General features: G+C 31.1%; 2 protein-coding genes across 2 annotated transcripts; one reads left to right on the top strand and one right to left on the bottom strand.

Annotated features, from left to right (window-relative positions):
* The first annotated feature begins 8,649 nt into the window (after positions 1 to 8,649).
* On the top strand, positions 8,650 to 10,103 carry LOC120079946 (probable sugar phosphate/phosphate translocator At2g25520). The gene has a single exon (XM_039034419.1). It carries the CDS (start codon positions 8,738 to 8,740, stop codon positions 9,782 to 9,784), a length of 1,047 nt encoding a protein of 348 aa, XP_038890347.1. The 5' UTR covers positions 8,650 to 8,737; the 3' UTR covers positions 9,785 to 10,103.
* Positions 9,724 to 14,041, bottom strand: LOC120079945 (protein NRT1/ PTR FAMILY 6.2). Its single transcript, XM_039034418.1, has 6 exons — positions 13,891 to 14,041; positions 13,697 to 13,799; positions 12,564 to 12,781; positions 11,928 to 12,472; positions 11,412 to 11,752; positions 9,724 to 11,175 (listed from the first exon to the last, which is right to left on the bottom strand). Exons 1-6 carry the CDS (start codon positions 13,891 to 13,893, stop codon positions 10,643 to 10,645), a joined length of 1,743 nt encoding a protein of 580 aa, XP_038890346.1. The 5' UTR covers positions 13,894 to 14,041; the 3' UTR covers positions 9,724 to 10,642.
* Positions 14,042 to 18,300: the final 4,259 nt, after the last annotated feature.

Here is an 18,300-nt window from a genome sequence, read left to right as displayed (position 1 = left end):
AAGGCAAAGCACAACACAAATGGACAAGTAAGTACTCCGACCAATATCAAATACTCTCTTTTCCTTCCAACCTTCTGACTTAAACATCAGAGTGACTGTGGTTTACACCACACCGATGTCAGATTTCTCTTTCTTGTAAGTGAGCTCTTTTTCCCTAAAATACAAATTTGCCGTAGTTGCCCAATGACGATTAGTTACACTAGCTTAGTCAAAATTTGACATCAACCGTTAAAAATTTTGATTGATGACCACCCACTCTAGGTCATTGATGTTTTACGTAGGGACATTCTACTTTCATAGTTTTGTGTTTTTTGTGCTGTTTTTGTATTGAAAAATAGATATTTATAGCACGATAATGATAACAACCATGAAAAGAATTAAAGTTAAACACTAAAATATATATTTTGGAAAATTTAGAATAAAATAATAAGTTTTGGAAGACGAGAGAAAAAATAAATCAAACCCAATGCAAGACAAGGAAAATGACAAATTTTAATGCTTCATCTATGATATACGTGGGAAGAAACTTTCTTAGACAATTTTACCTTTGCATTTTTCTTAAATACCTAATTTAACCTTCACGTTAAGATCAACTTTTTCCTCTACTTCTTATTCTTATTTATCTTTATTTAAAGCTCACTCTCTCTCATTAAAACCCCACTAAAGTCACATCCATAAACTTCCCTCTACTTCTTACGCTACAATATTTTGCTCTTTTTCTTAATTATATATATATATAAGCTCACTCTCTCTCTCATTGAAAATCCCACACCCACTAACACTTCCTAAACTGAGATCCATAATAATTATTATTATTATTTATTTTAAGCTCACTAACCTCTTTTAAGGTGCGTCTGGTTTAAGATTTTAAAGATATTTGATTGTACATAATAGGAATTATCAAAAATTTATGGTAACAAATTAATTAGTTTTGTATTTTATTTATAAAATTAATCATGGAAACCTCTATAAAATTTTGATGGATAATTGATAAACAATAAATTTAATTCAAGATTTTGACCAAAATTAATTATTTAACTATCAAATAATAATATTAATTAAATTATTAATTTCAAATATTTGTAAAATGAGTAATTTAGAATTAAAGTTACTTGATTACATAATTTGACGTATCAATTTGATGAATTTATATAAACATGATGTATTAATTAATAACACAATCAAAATCAGTTTAAAAATTAAATATAACATTTTATGAATAAGAAAAATGAATTATAATTAATCAATATAAACTAATTATAATTATTAAAAAATAATCTCATAAAATATGGATCATAATGACAATTAGTTAACTACATATATAATTTATTAATGAATTTATAGTATTAATACATCGGTTCTTTATGGTTTATTATATAATTAATTAATTTATTTATAAATATGGAATAGTTAAATTCAAATATTATAATTTAAAATTTAATATAAGTATCTAAATTATAAATTTAATATTCATATATTAATTAATTTTAATATTATAAAATAAAAGAATAAATTCATGTATTGGACGGGGAGGGAGGGTGGACATCGAGAAAACCCATCCTTTTGGATAGGTATCATCCATGAGTATAAGAAATTCATTAGAATAGTTTATTTTCATACCTAAAACTTCAAAACTTGTACAAAACAAGAGGATTTGTATCCCTTACTCATGTTCGTCCTTATTTACATCCAATTTCCATCCATCCAAACACCCCTTTATTTTCAGTTCTCCCGAGTGTAGGTGTTCAAAAGGTTATTTTAGATTTTAGCTCACTCTCCTCGCTATCATTAAAACCCCACTAAGCCCACCATCTATCAAAACATACCATTTCTTTTAAAAAAAGAAAATTAAAACTCTAACATAAATTTTAATAAGCCCAATATATTTAAGTTAAAACATACCTAATTAATACATATTTCAAACGTTACAGAAATTTATGATCTTTCTCAAACTTTTCACCATCCCCATCTTACCACCATACATATCAATGGTTCCAAAATTGAAAGTAACATTCACCATTTTCCACCATTTTCTATTCTCCATTGACACAAACAATTTTTTCCCCTTTATCCAATTTTCAATCATCACATCAACACGTATTTAGAAAATTATATGTTACTAAAAAATTTGGAACCTTTTAAAAAAGAATGGACGATAAAGATTAAGGTTATTCGAAAAGGAACCGTGGAAACATATTCCAACCAAAGAGGTCCACAAGTGTTGAAGTTTATTAGAATTTAGTGCTTTTGTATAGAATAATTAACTTTGTTCTAATATTCTACGAACCCCTTTCAATCTTGGACCAAACTTAAAAAAAAAAAAAAAAAAAAAAAAAAAAAAAAAAACATTATTAAGAGAAATGTGAAACCGGTTGATAATATGTCTCTAAATGTCAACTAAGATATAGAGTTATCTTTATCAGCTACTACTGAAATTTGAGAATTCAGTGAAGTGATTCCAATAGGATTGGCAACAGGGAGAGGTCAGGATTGTATTCCCCATCCTCGTCCCTGCGGGGGTTTTTAATCCTCATCCTCACCTCATTCCCTGTTTTGAGGAGTCGAAGTCGAGGCCGGAGAATCCCCGTCGGGAAAAATTTCCCGCCCATTAGTTTTTCTTTTTATTTATTTTTTATTTAAGATCAATATTTTTTTGTATTTCTATTAAAACGATACACTTTTTAGGTAACAAGTTATTACTATTATTGATTGATTTATTTAACTTAATAACAAAAAAAAATATTTTAACATTTCTTTATTTTAAAATTTAATAAAAAGTCAAAAGTTAATTATATTATGAAACAAAATTTTAAAAATTAAAAAAAAAAATAAAAACAATATATAAATAAACAGTAACTAAGTTTAAGTAACTGTTTTTATTTTTTTAAATTTATTTCATATATATATATATAATGCGGGATCAAGACGGAGTGGGGATATGTTCCTCGTCCTCGATCAAATCGAGAATTTTTCATCTGGATTCGTGGAGATTTTTGCCATAGATTTCAATCAAATTACTTACGTAAAATTTCATCAATTTTAAGGACAATCAAATTGTTGGACGGTAAAAAGACATGGGCATGTTTCCTTTATTTATTTTATCTAGATGATTTTTTTGTATTTAATATTTAATAATAATCTGTAAATTATAGATGTCATTGGAATTGTGACTGTTGTGAAGCCGAACATTAATATAAAAAGTAAAGAAATGGTGCCCGAAACATTAAAAAGAGGAAGACTATTTTGATCAACTCAAGGTATGAACTTTTGTTTTAAGCATTCAATATGTTTATATGTGATACAACATACATGTATTTTCCTCACATAAGTGTTATCTTAAATCAATATATGTTTATTCAATATCAAATAGGTTGGAAAAGATGATAATAAATAAGGCACAAGTCCAAACCATACTAAATATTGGGATATATTTGTCAGATCGTGTTTTCTCTCGTGAACAATTATATGTAGCATCATCTAGAGGCATTTCAATGTCGTCAACAACAAAAGTACTCATCAAATCATAAATTCCTACTAGAACTAAAACTTTAGAAAAATATATTATTTACAAATAAATACTTTTATAAGAGAGGTATTATGAATTATAGTATCAACTTTGTTATAAACACTCTTTTTTTTTTTCATTCTAAATTTAATTTTCATTTTATTTTTATTGCCGTGAAAATGATTACTAGACTTTAAATGATATAAGGTGCTTTGCAATATATCAATAAAGGTATGGACTTCAGTAACTAATGTATTGATGTTTATCAATATATATTATGCATTTTTACATATATATATATATATTACAAACAATTGATCAATTTATATTAATTAAACACCATCCCATTCATATAAAGTATTTGAATTAAAGAATTAATCGCCATCTAATTTCATGAGTAAACTATTTAGATTATAAAAATATATATCTGTTTAGGATTATAAAAAAATATATCCGAGTATAGATCCACTATTTCAAACTATAAAATTCATGTATTACATCTCCTTATTTTTATATTCATTTACATAATATGCACCATATATTCTATTTGATGTCTTAGATCAATTACTTGGCACTACGAATAACCAATCACAAGATGTACCTATGTATAATTTTATATCCCTACAGGCACCCATTTCCTCTAATAATAAAATTACAACTGTTAGTGCGTAAATATTTATGTCAATTTTTCTATTGCTTACATTATTTTATTTCTTCAATTCTCAATTTTATAATATATTCATGTGTCAAAATTCCATTCATCCATCTCTATTTAATCACTTTGCCAATAACGTATTTTATACATACATACATACATAATTTTTCTAATATATTATTCAAATAATTCTTTCCAACCATCCCGTGTAATATACATAATTAATAATTAACAGATGACTAAAATACATGTAAGATATAAATAACACATTTATCCAAAAAAACGTTTTCAAATCCTAACAAATCAAATTTGTTAGAACTATCGTGATACATGGTCAAATGAGAAATTATGTGATAGAGAGAGCTTACTTTAATCATAATGCACGCATGATTGAAATGATAAATTTTATTAGAATAGAAGTATCAAGAAATCAAAAATCAAAATAATAAGAATTTTCATCCAATCCATCATTAAACAAATGTCTTACTCGCTGAATTATCCAAGTAACAACAAAACTTAAGATAAAAACAAATTAACGGATATTTGATACTTATTTTAGCATAAACAATACTTTAATATATTGATGGTTTGGAAAAGAGGACCCCAGCATTATTAAGAGCCAAAATGTATCGCCAGCTGGATTTTAAAAGGTATACCTCCTTAAAAAATATATTAAAAGGTATAAAATAATAATAAATATATAACTGAAATTGAAAAAACACGTATAATATTGGATTGTTTTTAAACAAGTATATTTAAATAAGAACAAAAACATATGAAAATTCGGGGGAAAAAAGATTAAGTGAAAAAATATATAGAACAATCGAAAAAACGATACAGTGGATTTTTAAAATTCAAATTCGAGGAGAGACGAATATTTAGCATAGATTCGCTTTTGAGATTTAAATTTTGACGAATATTTAGCATAGATTCGCTTTTGAGATTTAATTTTTGACGCATGTTTGATAGATATTTCGTTTTAAATTTTTAGTCTTTTAAAATCAGGTTTATTTACTCTCACTTTTTTACTATGATTTGCATATTCTTTATAAGAAAAAAATATTTTTTTGTTGGTTTTTGTTTTTTAAAATTAAGACCATTGACACTAGTTCTACCTTTAAATTTCTTACTTTGTTATTATTATTTTTTTACTAATAGTAAAAAAAAATAGCTTTTAAAAGTTGTTTTCGTTTTTGGAATTTGACTAAGAATTCAATCAATGTGCTCAAATCGATGTAAAAAAAATTGACTTGGTTTTTAAAATATTGATAAAAAGTATGAAAACTAATATGGAAGTACCTATCACACAATAAAGGATGTTACGAACAGTGTCACGACAATTCACAAAACAATTAACAAACTTAAATATGACAAAAAATAATACTAGAGATTGTTAACTCAGTTTGGTGATTAACACTTACATCTGGGGGCAATGTGCCCGTGGAAAAATAACTTCACTAATACAAATGTTAAGTAATTACAACATAGTACTTATATGTATTAACAACTTTAACCTAGTAACCACTATAGAGCTCAACCACTTAATCCTGCACTTAGGCTCCCCTATATGAGATACTCACTCTCACGAATACTTAGGCTCTCTCTAAATAATGATATTGGTGATGAACGTCCCAGGCTCCTCCTAAGACAGTAACTCCCTCTTGGCAAGACTTAAGTTTCACTTAAGTCGTGAGACTCTCTCTCACTTGCAGGTTATTTTTCCATTCAAGTAAAGATCATTTCACTTAATTAGCTTAGGCTCTCCCTAAGCTTTTGAATCCCTTCTCAATAAGGCTATTGATGAAGCACATAAACGGCTCAGATATATCTCCAACCTCACAGCAATACAATCTTCACGACTCGAAAAGATTGACAAAGAACACACTTGTGATTAGAGTTTCACAAGATAAACAGGGGCTCCAAATCTCTTGTGGGAATGACCAACCCTCAAACAAAAACTAAGTGTCTTTATATACATATAGCGGATGCAAGCAAGACCAACTCTAACTTCCAAAAAAACTTGCACACAGAGAAGAAAAAGATCCGAAAAAATATTGTAAACAGTATATTCTACATAAAGAAATTATTTTGTAGAGACTTCATTTCCATGTGACAACCTTAAACCAACAAGATTAAATGCAGAGATAATCTTAATGACATCAACTTGACTTAAATAAATATTGCCAACATTAAAGTGTAACAAAGTAGATAACAAAACAAAAAAATTAGAAACAAAATGAGTATTTATAGGTGTAATTTTTTATTTTTTTTAAAATAAGAATCAGATCGAACATACCGTGGAAATTGGAGCATATGATAAAATTTAATAAGATTTATGGCAACTCATGTGACATGCACATGGCCACAATTTCCTAAATTCCTGATTTGCCCTTGTCTGGTTCGTAGTAATTGTTGTTGATGAAACTACAAAACCAGATAATTCTATAATTCTTCAAGAATAACTGCTCTCATATTTTTGCTCACGTAGTTAACACGATCTCTATATTTTATTATTATTTTAGATTCTAGTTAACCACTCTTCGAATTAATCTCACCTTAATCAAATATCTAGATTTTTCTATCAAATTTATATTGTAAATATACATATATTACTAGCAATTATCTTATCATATATTTTATTCAAATATTTGAATTGTTTTTCATAATTTTTTACATACATTCTTAATAAATTAGCCGTATATTTCTCATATTCTTAATAAATTAGTTTTATATACTGTTTTTGCTATTATTTTAACGGTTTAGAAAAAATAAATATCACTTTGTAAAAAAATGGTCATAACTTTTGTTACTCACACAAAGTGTTATCGATTTAAGTTTTGTTGTGGTTTCTTTAACAAGCTACTGTTTTTGTTATGACTTTACAACGAATTAGGCTCCTCTTTGATGGTCGATGAGATGATAATTCTCACTACCATGATTTTCAAAATGTTGAGGCGCGTATTCCATCAAATTCATGGTTCCAACAATTTTTGGAATATATCAAAGGTAAACTTTTTCACTCCGATGAGTTAATTATATCTCGTTTGACAATGTACCAGATTGGTTCTGCCAATTCGAATCTTATTAGAATTGTTGAAAATAGAGATATTTTGTAGTTGATGTCAGTTTTATCAGAGTCCCCCAAATTAATGAAATTACAAATATAGGTAGTTGTAAATAAAAAACAGGGTCGAGATATGTACACAACGCTGATATTCTTAAGGACAACTTGTAGTTAATATAATCTCCCTATTTTATTATTATTTTATATTATATTTAACCACTTTTCGAATTAATCTCATATTAATTAAATATCCATATTTTTCTACCAAAATTACATTTTAAATATCCATATGTTGTTAAATTTTATTTTATCCATATATTTTATTCAAATCTTTGAATGGTTTTTCATTAATTTATACGTATTTAATTTTATTCAAATCTTTGAATTGTTTTTCATAATTTTATACATCAATTCTTAATAAATTAGCGATATATTCTCATATTCTTAATGAATTAGTTTTATATACTGTTTTAGCTATTATTTTAACGATTTGGAAAAAATAAATCATTTTCTAAAAAAATGGTCGTAACTTTTGTTATTCACACAAAGTGTTCATCAATTTAGGTTTTGTTGTGGTTTCTTTAATAAGCTATTGTTTTTGCTATGGATTTACAACGGATTAGACTCCTCTTTGATGAGTTAATTATATCTAATTTGATAATGTATTGGATTGGTTATGTCAATTTGAATCTTATTAGGATTGTTGAAGATAAAGATATTTTGTGGTTGATGTCAGTTCTATCATAGTCCCCCAAATTGATTTATGTTTAGTGGTTGACCATGTCTCATCCATTGTCCCGAACACTGGAAATACAATGTATTTGAATAATGAATTAGCAGAGATTGATCATTCTTCCCAACCTTATGAGGACAACACCGAAATCGTTGATTTTCAAGATTTCGATTCCTTTTGATGTTGTATTCCCATCAGAGCATGTTTACTTTTTAGGAGGAAGCCTGTATTGAAGAAAACTGCTTATTTATTGTACACGTGGATCGGACACACTTTTTACGAATACATTGCTTAGTGTGTGATAGTTGTTTAGGTAGAGTGTATTTGTTGTTTTCAAACAGTTTTGAAACTCTCACATCTTTAGAATTCTATGTGGGGGTAGTTTTGGCAATTGTTAATAATTATTTTCTATTTTTATAATCTGTTTTACTATTTTTACAATCTTAAAAGGTTTTTACTATATATCTAAATGAAAACTTAAATTTTGCTATTTGTCTAGTCAGCCCAACTTACAATTTCCCAATCAAGTTTAGAATCCAAAGCCCAACAAAATTCCAATTCACATTTTCTCTCATCATAATAGGCTTCACTAGGCCCAATATGACGTTCAAAAGAAGAACAAAATGAAGAACAAAAGCCCATTTGACTCGGCCCGTAACTGTCTTTTTTTCCGGCCAAACCCATCCAATGAGATTCTCGTCAAAATCCCATCGGTTTCATCATTTTCTTCCTCAAGTTCCGTTTTCAGTTTTCGATCTGAAATCTTCAGTTTGATCGGAAATGGGGAAAGGCGGAGCCATCTCCGAGAGTGTCCTGAAGAAAGTTCTCCTTTCTTATGCCTACGTCGCGATATGGATCTTCCTCAGCTTCTCCGTCATCGTCTACAACAAGTACATTCTAGATCAGAAGATGTACAATTGGCCCTTTCCGATCTCTCTCACCATGATCCATATGGCCTTCTGTTCCTCGATCGCTTACCTTCTCGTTAGCGTCTTCAAAGTTGTGGAGCCAGTCTCCATGTCCCGTGAGCTCTACTTCAAATCTGTGGTTCCGATCGGAGCTCTGTATTCGCTTTCCCTCTGGTTTTCTAATTCCGCGTATATCTATCTATCGGTTTCTTTTATACAGATGCTTAAGGCTTTGATGCCCGTCGCTGTGTACTCGATCGGAGTTTCGCTTAAGAAGGAGAAGTTTAAGTCTGATACTATGGCTAATATGGTTTCGATCTCGCTTGGTGTTGCAGTCGCTGCGTATGGAGAAGCGAAATTCAATTCAAAGGGTGTGACTTTGCAGCTTTTGGCGGTCGCGTTCGAGGCGACACGATTGGTCATGATTCAGATTTTGTTGAATTCCAAGGGTATTTCGTTGAATCCCATCACGTCGCTTTACTATGTGGCTCCCTGTTGCTTGGTTTTCTTATCTGTACCATGGTTAATAATGGAATACCCTTTGTTGAGGGATAATTCGAGCTTCCATTTGGATTTCGTGATTTTTGGTACCAATTCATTCTGTGCTTTTGCTTTGAATCTTGCGGTGTTTTTACTGGTGGGCAAGACATCTGCTTTGACAATGAATGTTGCTGGGGTAGTGAAGGATTGGCTATTGATTGCATTCTCCTGGTCTGTGATTAAGGATACGGTCACGCCCATTAATTTGTTCGGTTATGGGCTTGCCTTTTTAGGAGTTGCGTATTACAACCATTCTAAGTTGCAGGCACTCAAAGCCGCAGAGGGCCAGAAAAAGGCTCAGCAGGCAGACGAGGAAGCTGGTAGGTTGTTGGAGGAGAGAGAAGAAGGGAATGATAGGAAGAATGATAGTCAAAATTAGGCTACTGAAATGCATGAGCTTGTACGAGGAGACATGCAGAAGAGAACAGATTGATGATGTTTAACAGTAGCTGCAAGAATCGAATTCATATCTCGGCAAAGTTTTGGAGTTTTGAGTTAGGTATGCGTTCTTAGATATATTATTTTTTTGGGTTCATCTATTTATTGTGGGGTTTATGGGGTTGATTTTAGTTGCCTAATGTTGTAGTACAGAATCTATTTCTATGACTGGAGAATGAACTGTTGTGGATCTATATGGGACTGAGCTTCTAGGAGGAAGCTGTCCAGAGTGTTTAACTAATATGTACTATTATTCACGATCTTCTTTTGGTTTTGTTTAGATACCCATTTTTAGCATAACACCCCCCACCCCAAGGCACCATGCTGATATTCGATGCAATCTGCGAAGTTCATATATTACACATTTATGTGTTTAGACCCATGCTTATATAGAACATTCAAAGGAGGAGGGGAATTCAAACTCATCAAGAGGGACGTCTCATAATTGCGTTGGTCTTCAGTTTTCTGTTACGTGAAAATGAGCTTTAATTTGCAAGTTTTGTTTTCTGCTACTATAGCGTTTTGAACTCTTACATTTGTTTTTTCGCTCTCTTTATTTCAAATTGGGGAATGGTGATTTAAAAGTGATCAAGAGTTCAGCTTTAGCTTATTCAATATGAAAGTATCCATTGAAATTGGGATCTGCTTATCCTTATAAAATGATCCCTTGTCAATCAAGACTCAAGAGTACTTATTAATGTCCCACCCTTTCCTCTGCCCATCCTTATCAATCCACACTATGGAGTAATGTGGGATACAAGAAACAAAATAAACAAACCCAAAATCCAAGCTTAGTTTACTAGCATTTCTCAGCTGCAGATCCCCCATTTGTACTAGTTTCCATCTCTAAAACTTGTTTGGGTTTCTGTGGCATATACCATATTGCACAAATTAAAAATGCTACAAAATCTATGCCACTTAGTATGGCAAGAAGTCCATAGAAACAATCGAGCCTAGCATAATTTATGTTGTCTGCCAGCCATCCCTGTCCATCCTTGCTTCCCGTCATCCTCTTCACAACTGCAACCAGAAAACTACTAACAAAAAACCCTAGCGATAAAGTTGTGAGGAAGAGGCCAGTGCTCATAGTTTTCATTCCCTTTGGGGATTGTGTTATGAAGAAATCAAGCTGGCCAGTATAGATGAAAGCTTCTCCAGAACCCACCAAGAAGAATTGAGGAATCAGTAGGAACACACTTAAAGGCAAAGTTGCGGTGGACCTACCCACAGCTTTAGCCACTGAGAGCCGTTTCATCTCGGCTAAAGCTGCAGTTGCCATTCCAAAAGTTGACAGGATAAGACCTATGGCAATCCTCTGTAGGTTTGTAAAACCTGTGAAAGAAATGGATGAATCATGTTCTCGAAAATTCTAATGGGTAAATAAACTGCTTCCTAAACCGAAGTTAATATAATGTTTTCTTTTTCCTCGTCATTGCATAGGTTCTTAAACTTTGCAACCTTCAATAAAGTTTTGATAATTCAATGGAAGTTCAATAAAGTTTTTCTCCGATTTAATTTCGAGAATGGGAATGGAGGATAATAATGTAATATGAAGATTCCATATTTACCTGGTTGCCCTTTCCATTTCTTCCAAAGAGGCATGATAAGAAGGTCATAAAAAGCCAGTGTGATCAATATGGCTGCCACAAAGAAAACAGTTAGAGAGCCTGCAGGGATTTGAAAATCCCCCAATGATCTTTCCATGGTGGATGCCTGCACCACTGAGAAAGTGATCATCTGAGCATATGTAGTCCAGAAGATTATGGTTGTGGCCCATATTGGTAGCAGTCTCATCATCATCTTTACCTCCTCTACCCTTGTTACTGTGCAGAGCTTCCAGGGATTGGGAGCTGAGCATACAGATTTCTCAAAATCTCCCTCTGCAACAATGGCAGCCTTGTCCAGAAATCTAGAAAGTAAAACAAATTAATAGCCTCTGAAAACTCTTGTCCAAGGTCTGATTTATAGAATGTTCCCCTTTTAAATCAATAACTTATTACATGTTGTCACAGATTACATTTCCATTTGAATGTACGTGTAAAGGTTGATTCAAGTATGTTTAGTTAGGCCAAAAAACCACTTACTGGAATTGATTTGTGTGATCTATTCTTGAGGTTGCAGCAGAATCTTCATATAGCAAAGTAGCATTGAGTTGTTCCATCTTCCTCTTGTTTATTGCTGCAACAATGACCTGGAAGATATGAACTATTGGACTTCCCATGCTTTTCTTGTATCTGTATCTCTTAGTACCACACAGGAATGTTAAAATTGCTGTGAACATTGAAACTGAACAAATTCCATAAGCCCAACTGCGGCCCACTTCATCTTGCAAGTAAACAAGCACCGTCACTGCTAACAAAGTCCCACTGCTGACAAACAAAAAAAATCTGTTGAAGAAATATGCCATTTGAGCCTTCTCCTTGTCATCTTTCTCATCGAATTGGTCAGTCCCGAATCCCGAAACACTGGATTTGATACCCCCAGTTCCTAGAGCAATTAGATACAGAGGCAAATAAATCATTCCCAGTTGAAACCCATTTGCTTGCTTGCAGTTCTTGCTGGCACTAGGATGGCAAGGAGGTGGATGTAGTTGTGGTAACTTTGTTATTACTGCTAGAGTTCCAGTTCCCTAATTCATTTGAGTAATCATGGTTGAGTTATGAAAAGAGAAAATATAAGGTCGTCAAATGTCAAATTGACGGAAGAAAATCTATCATTACCAGTGTCTGTATTGAGGCAAAGATTGCTATTGTCTTATATCTTCCAAGGAAAGAATCTGCCAAAAAACCTCCAAGCATGGAAAGGAGGAAACATGTACCCATGAAATCTGTGACAATGTTGGCTGAAGTTGCACTAGGCAGATGCAATGTTCCCACCAAGTAAGTCACCAGATTTACAGCTATTCCCATTGTTGAAAGTCTTTCACATAGTTCAATCCCTGTCCAAGATTTAATGAACTCGATTCATTCTGTAGCAAAATTTCCATCTGCTCTTTTTAAAGATTTCATCTCTTGTACCGCTATGATTAAATTTTTTTTAAAGAGTTTTCTTGGAGAAACAAGAATCAAATTTCACACCAGAAGGAGATTTTTTTATTTAGCTGGGAAATGTGCGTAGGAATTGAATATTCTTTCTTTTGTAGAAAGTGGAGTATAATTGAAGATGGGTAAAGGCAGTTACATTTAATTATGTGTGAAAGATCCAGCTTGAGCATTTGTCCTTTTCCCATTATCGGCTGTCTGAATAATAATGTTACGAACAGAATTATTTGAAGTTGTCTATGGCTTTGGTTGCTCTTTAGGGTCCTATCGTCTCACTTCAAGAGGTGGAAAAATATTGATTTGAACTGAGATTGAGAAGGCTCTGAATGCTGAATGTTCTAAAGATGTATACTGATCAAAACTTAATAAAACCTAAAATATTATCTTTCATTATTAAGATCATCATTTTTTCTTTTAATTTCAAAAAAAAAAAAAAATCATCATTTTTTTCTCTGATTCTCTATGAAACTTGACCGTGGTGGGTCATCCATCTAAAACATCTCATAAGTACCATGACCATGATTTGAACCCGCAAATGTAGCTGTCCGTAATAGTTATATTGATCATGAAACTCATTCGAACTCTTCTCACAACTAGATTAGCTATGTATTTCAGTTTCAGACAAACGAAGAATTTGTAGTTCTTGATGATCTAAGACTACCTTTAGTCCAAACTAGATAGATAGGTGAGATATGGGAACATGTCCAACTCTTCTCTAAGACAACCTTTTATTTACATTCTTGAAGCTGGTTTTGGTTTCAGCCCAGAAGCACTTCAAGGAGGGTGTATCAGAGTAAGACAAAATGCAGTACCTACGATAAGAGCAGCCGGGACCCAACCACCGGTTTTAGACCGGTTTGCTGGACACCCTTTGTAGTCCACAGCATCAGCAACTGTCAAACTCCGCTTGCCATCCTGTAGCCGTTGAGATAGTTACTTAGAAAGAGAAATATTTGAATCTTATCGATTTTATTTTGAATACTACAATAAATTGGAAAGAACTAACCATTCTTTTGGTAGAGAATGTAAGGTAAGAAGTGAGCCTTATGGTGCTGCTGCTTCAGCTATTCTCCAATTCGGTTTGTTTAGGCATTGTTTGGAACTTCCTATTATATAGACATTTCTTAGCAAATTAGATAATCACTGAAAGTATGAACCTCTATTGCTAGATTGAGACAGGTCATATTTGGTCATGATGAAGTTGGAGGTCAGTTTCGTCATATTGCTTGTTTAAACTTTGTTTCTTTTAAGAATGATCTTTGTCAAAAAAAAAAATAATAAATAAAAAAGGATCAAGGGGAATGTGCAAAGGAGAGATTAATTGCAAAGGCTAGAGGACAGGACAATGGGAATCTTAACACGAAAAACCCATAGCTTTTTCCTTCTCTGTTTGTTCTATCGGGTAAGATTGGGTTTGATTTTGCAGATTGTGAAATCAACGACAATCAAGCCTTCCTTTGAGTGCTCTTGCTACCCCACTCACTAGCCAAATCCTTTTGGCTTTCTTCTTCTGTTGTCTGAGCCGAGCAAATAATCATCGGCAGGTAAAAATGATCACTCAAGTGGTTATGACTTGAGCTTGATTGAAATTATTACCACCAAGTATTTATTGCCCATGGAAAATGTGTCAAAAATCTTGATATTGATTTGATTCCCATGTTTCTTGGGCCAATGAACTTCCAAAGTTTTTTTACATGATTGAAAATGATTTCCTTAGTTTGCCATTAGGGTACTTGATTTAGAAATGATCAAATTTAAAGGACAAATTACAAAAATCACTTGCAACTATTGTCATACATTAGGGATGGTTTTTGCAATCTGTCCAAAAATTAATTCAAACATCTTCTTAGTAAGACCGAATCTATAGCATGGAGTTGGAAAATTCAAAATTGAATTATATAGAAATGTTCGTGTTACCGGTGTAAGTTTTATAAGTCTTGAGTTCATGTAACATATATCTCTATGGTTAGTAGGTTAAAAAAATCAAATAGCTAGAAGCACCTCATTGACTACCATATAATTCAAGAGTGAACTGTATTTTTTACCCAAAATATTAGGTCAAAATGAGATTTTACCCAACTTTTGTATTTAAGGCTAGGCTATATGACGGTTTTGCATGCATAAGTAAATAATTTGTTTTTATTATTTCTCCTCCATCCCTCTTAGCCTCACTTGCTCATCAATTCCTTCCAAAAAAAAAAGAAAAAAAGTTTGTCATCTTCCTCATTTTCTCCCTCAATGACTCTTCTCCCTTTACTTCAGATTTGACATTGGTATAAAAGGAAATTGAGATTTGGAAAATTTTCAAAATTGGAAGGTTCCCTTGTCCATGTTGGGACGATTAGTAGCAGAAAAAAACAAGCGAGAGCAAAGAACTAGATCGAGAAAAACAGACCAAAGAGAAAGGAGAGAGAACAAGAAATAATATTTACAAATGTCAACAAAATGTTATCTACTTAATTTTGATTTTGATGCAATTTTTCATGGCATCTATACAAATCTCCCTATAATTGAGGACATGCATATATATAGATGTTTTTGTTTTCCTTACACATTTGAAAAGGTTTACTGCTCACACTGTTTGTCTTACTTCTTTAGGTAGTAGAATGTTTTATTTTGATGACATAAAATATGAAGAGAGAGGGAAAGTTCAAAAGTTGTATGTGATGAGAACGAGAAATATATGTAGGGACATATCAAGGTATACAAGTATATCTTTTCATGACAGTTGGAAGCATTGTTTGTTATGGCCATGTGAGAATCAGATCATATATATCATTTTAAGTCAGCCACATAATGATGAAATTCTCTCCAAACATAACATGTTAGTGGAATTAGGAGTCCTCTTCCAAACAGATAATTTGCTCAATCTTTTTTTTTTATATATAGATAATGTCTTGTTATATATATATATATATATATATATATATATTAGCAACAAATCCTTATCTTTTGATATATATATATTTTGAGCTAAACTTAATTGAAATGACTTTTTTTTTCTTAAGGTCGGCTTAATCCTTCATTTTCATAGTTATTGTATTAAAAAAGAAAAAAAAATCATATATCTCGAGACATTCTAATTTGTATGAATGAAGGTTAAGATGTTTTGGAATTCGCTTTGTCTGTGATAGAAAAATGGTTTTATAATTTTTTACTGTATTAATGTTTTTTTTTTCTAACTATTCTTTTGGTAAGAAAGAATTTCAATTTATTCTCTTGTTGGTTTTTTTTTCTCATTAATAAAAGAAAGCACACACCATGATACCAATAAAAAGACGAAGAAAAATGGACTAATATGTTTTAAAAAAAAACCTTATCATTTGCTTAAAAAAAATACCCGTATTCTTTCATAAGTTGTTAATATTGCCGTTCTTAATTTTTCATAAATGTTAATCCTTTAGAATTTTAGACTTGAAAAATGTGTACCAATGATCTAGAATAGTGTGACTTTAGGTTTCAATTTTTGTTACAGATTAATCACCGTTTTAAGTCTCTTTTTTGGTCAAACATTCTAATGGATTTCTATTTAAATGATGATTTCGAAATGGTTAAGTTGAGGGTGTAATAATATGTACTGTAAATTTTTGAACAAATATGATATTTTAAAATAAATGATAAAATTTAAGGAAGTTTTTGTAATTAAGCCTAGAAAAGTGTTAGGGAGGTAATGACATGCTAAAGAAAATTACTTGAGGAAATTGCTACATCCTTGATAGTTATGTGATATAAAATGGAGGCAATTGCAAAATAAATATACAATATTTGGGCTCAATGATTAGAAGGGAAAGATTTGGCTATCTTCTTTTTAGATGCTCTCATCCTTTTAAAATGTAATTAAAAACTCATAAAGTTTACAAAACCCTTAAATACCTCACAGGTTTAGCATGTGACACTCATTATAAACCTCAATATACATGACACCTATCCAAAGATATATATGTATGTGTGATATATTTATGTCTGTGTGTGTGACAACTATTACAAACATGGTTGTTAGATACTTCCTCTAGATTTTTATTTTTTTAATTGGCAACAAGACGTTTATTTGGTATCTTGACCTACGGCTATGAGACTTTTTTTTTTCTTTTTTTTTTTTTCTTTTTTTTTTTAATAAACTAACTTGGGAAAGAATTATATCCTTGAATTTTGGAGGTTGTATCAATTAAAATTCTAAACTAATAATTGTATCAATTTAAACCTTAAACTTTTATAATTGTATCAATTTATATCCTCCGACCAATATGGTGCGAAACTTAATTTAAGTAAATTAAACTTCTAATCATAAGCCAACCAATCTAGCCAATTCATTATAATTACCTTTGAAAATCATCTATAAATTAGTTCTCAACTTCTTCAAATATTGGTTTGACAAAATGGACAACTAGAATAAATGCACAGACATCAAAGAAAATTTTGTCTAAGAGTCTAAATTGATTCATTTATAAAAATTCATGGGTTCAATATCTACACAAGGTTTTTTTTAAAAAAAGAACATGAAGGAGAGTATAAATTTATACGATTACAAAAGTTTAGGATTTAAATTAATTCTATTATTAGTTGAAAGTTTAAATTGATAAAACTTCTAGAGTAATTTAGGAGTATTGATTGATATTTAAAAAGAAAATCATAATAACATTACAATTTAACCTAAGGGTATTAATATACAAATCTCTTGCTCTACAAAGAGTAGTGTAGGTAGAATTCACTAACACCACACCATATAATATGTAATTAACCTTGTAAATTATTTTATATTATCCTCTCATTACCTCCTTCAAGATTTTTTTTACATGTTTTCTTTGTTTGAGGTTGAAGGTTTAAATTTCGTTTATTGTATTAAGAAAAGTAAAAGGAAAATTATTTAGTTGCACAGTGCAAATATTTTACCTTTAGCTTTTGAATGTGCAGTGCACTTTGTATATTACCAACAGACCAGAAAAAATGGAAACATCGTACAGCTTCATGCCATTAGAGAAACATGTAACGTGAAATAATCGGACAAAGTTCATAACAAGACAATCAAAGCAAGGACACTTCTTAGTTCCTTTTCCTTGCCCTTTAGTATCTAATAAAATATCTGTCCAGCTAAGAGTTTTCTATTTAATTTTTGTAATATTTAAATATATGTTTGAAAGTGATTATAAAATTATTAAAAAAACGACAATCTAAATACTTACAAAAGTGCTTTCAATTACAAAACAAATGTTTTTAAACACTTGAAAAATCAATCCATACAAACTTCAAATTTTGATGAGAAAATAGTATGATTGACCCAAAATGAAAGGTCTAAATGAAATTTAACTTAGGTTTTGAAAACAAACATTTTTTTTTTACTTTTTGCTTACATCACCCTAGGTGAAATAACTAAAATTATCGTGATTCTTTCTCCTTCTCTTTGCATTTTCACGTTTAG

The sequence above is a fragment of the Benincasa hispida genome, chromosome 6, assembly GCF_009727055.1.
Source record: "Benincasa hispida cultivar B227 chromosome 6, ASM972705v1, whole genome shotgun sequence".
Classification (NCBI taxonomy): Eukaryota; Viridiplantae; Streptophyta; class Magnoliopsida; order Cucurbitales; family Cucurbitaceae; genus Benincasa; species Benincasa hispida.
The sequence above is the reverse complement of the archived record's forward strand: the minus strand, read 5'-3'. Positions and strand labels throughout refer to the sequence as shown.

Excerpts from the sequence above, each read along its gene's own strand:
- LOC120079946 (XM_039034419.1), top strand. The coding sequence starts at position 8,738 with ATGGGGAAAGGCGGAGCCATCTCCGAGAGTGTCCTGAAGAAAGTTCTC.
- LOC120079945 (XM_039034418.1), bottom strand. Across the intron at positions 12,782-13,696 it reads CCCGGCTGCTCTTATCGTAG|GGATTGAACTATGTGAAAGA; the intron begins GTACTGCATTTT and ends AATCTTGGACAG. Across the intron at positions 11,753-11,927 it reads GATCACACAAATCAATTCCA|ATTTCTGGACAAGGCTGCCA; the intron begins GTAAGTGGTTTT and ends TTTACTTTCTAG.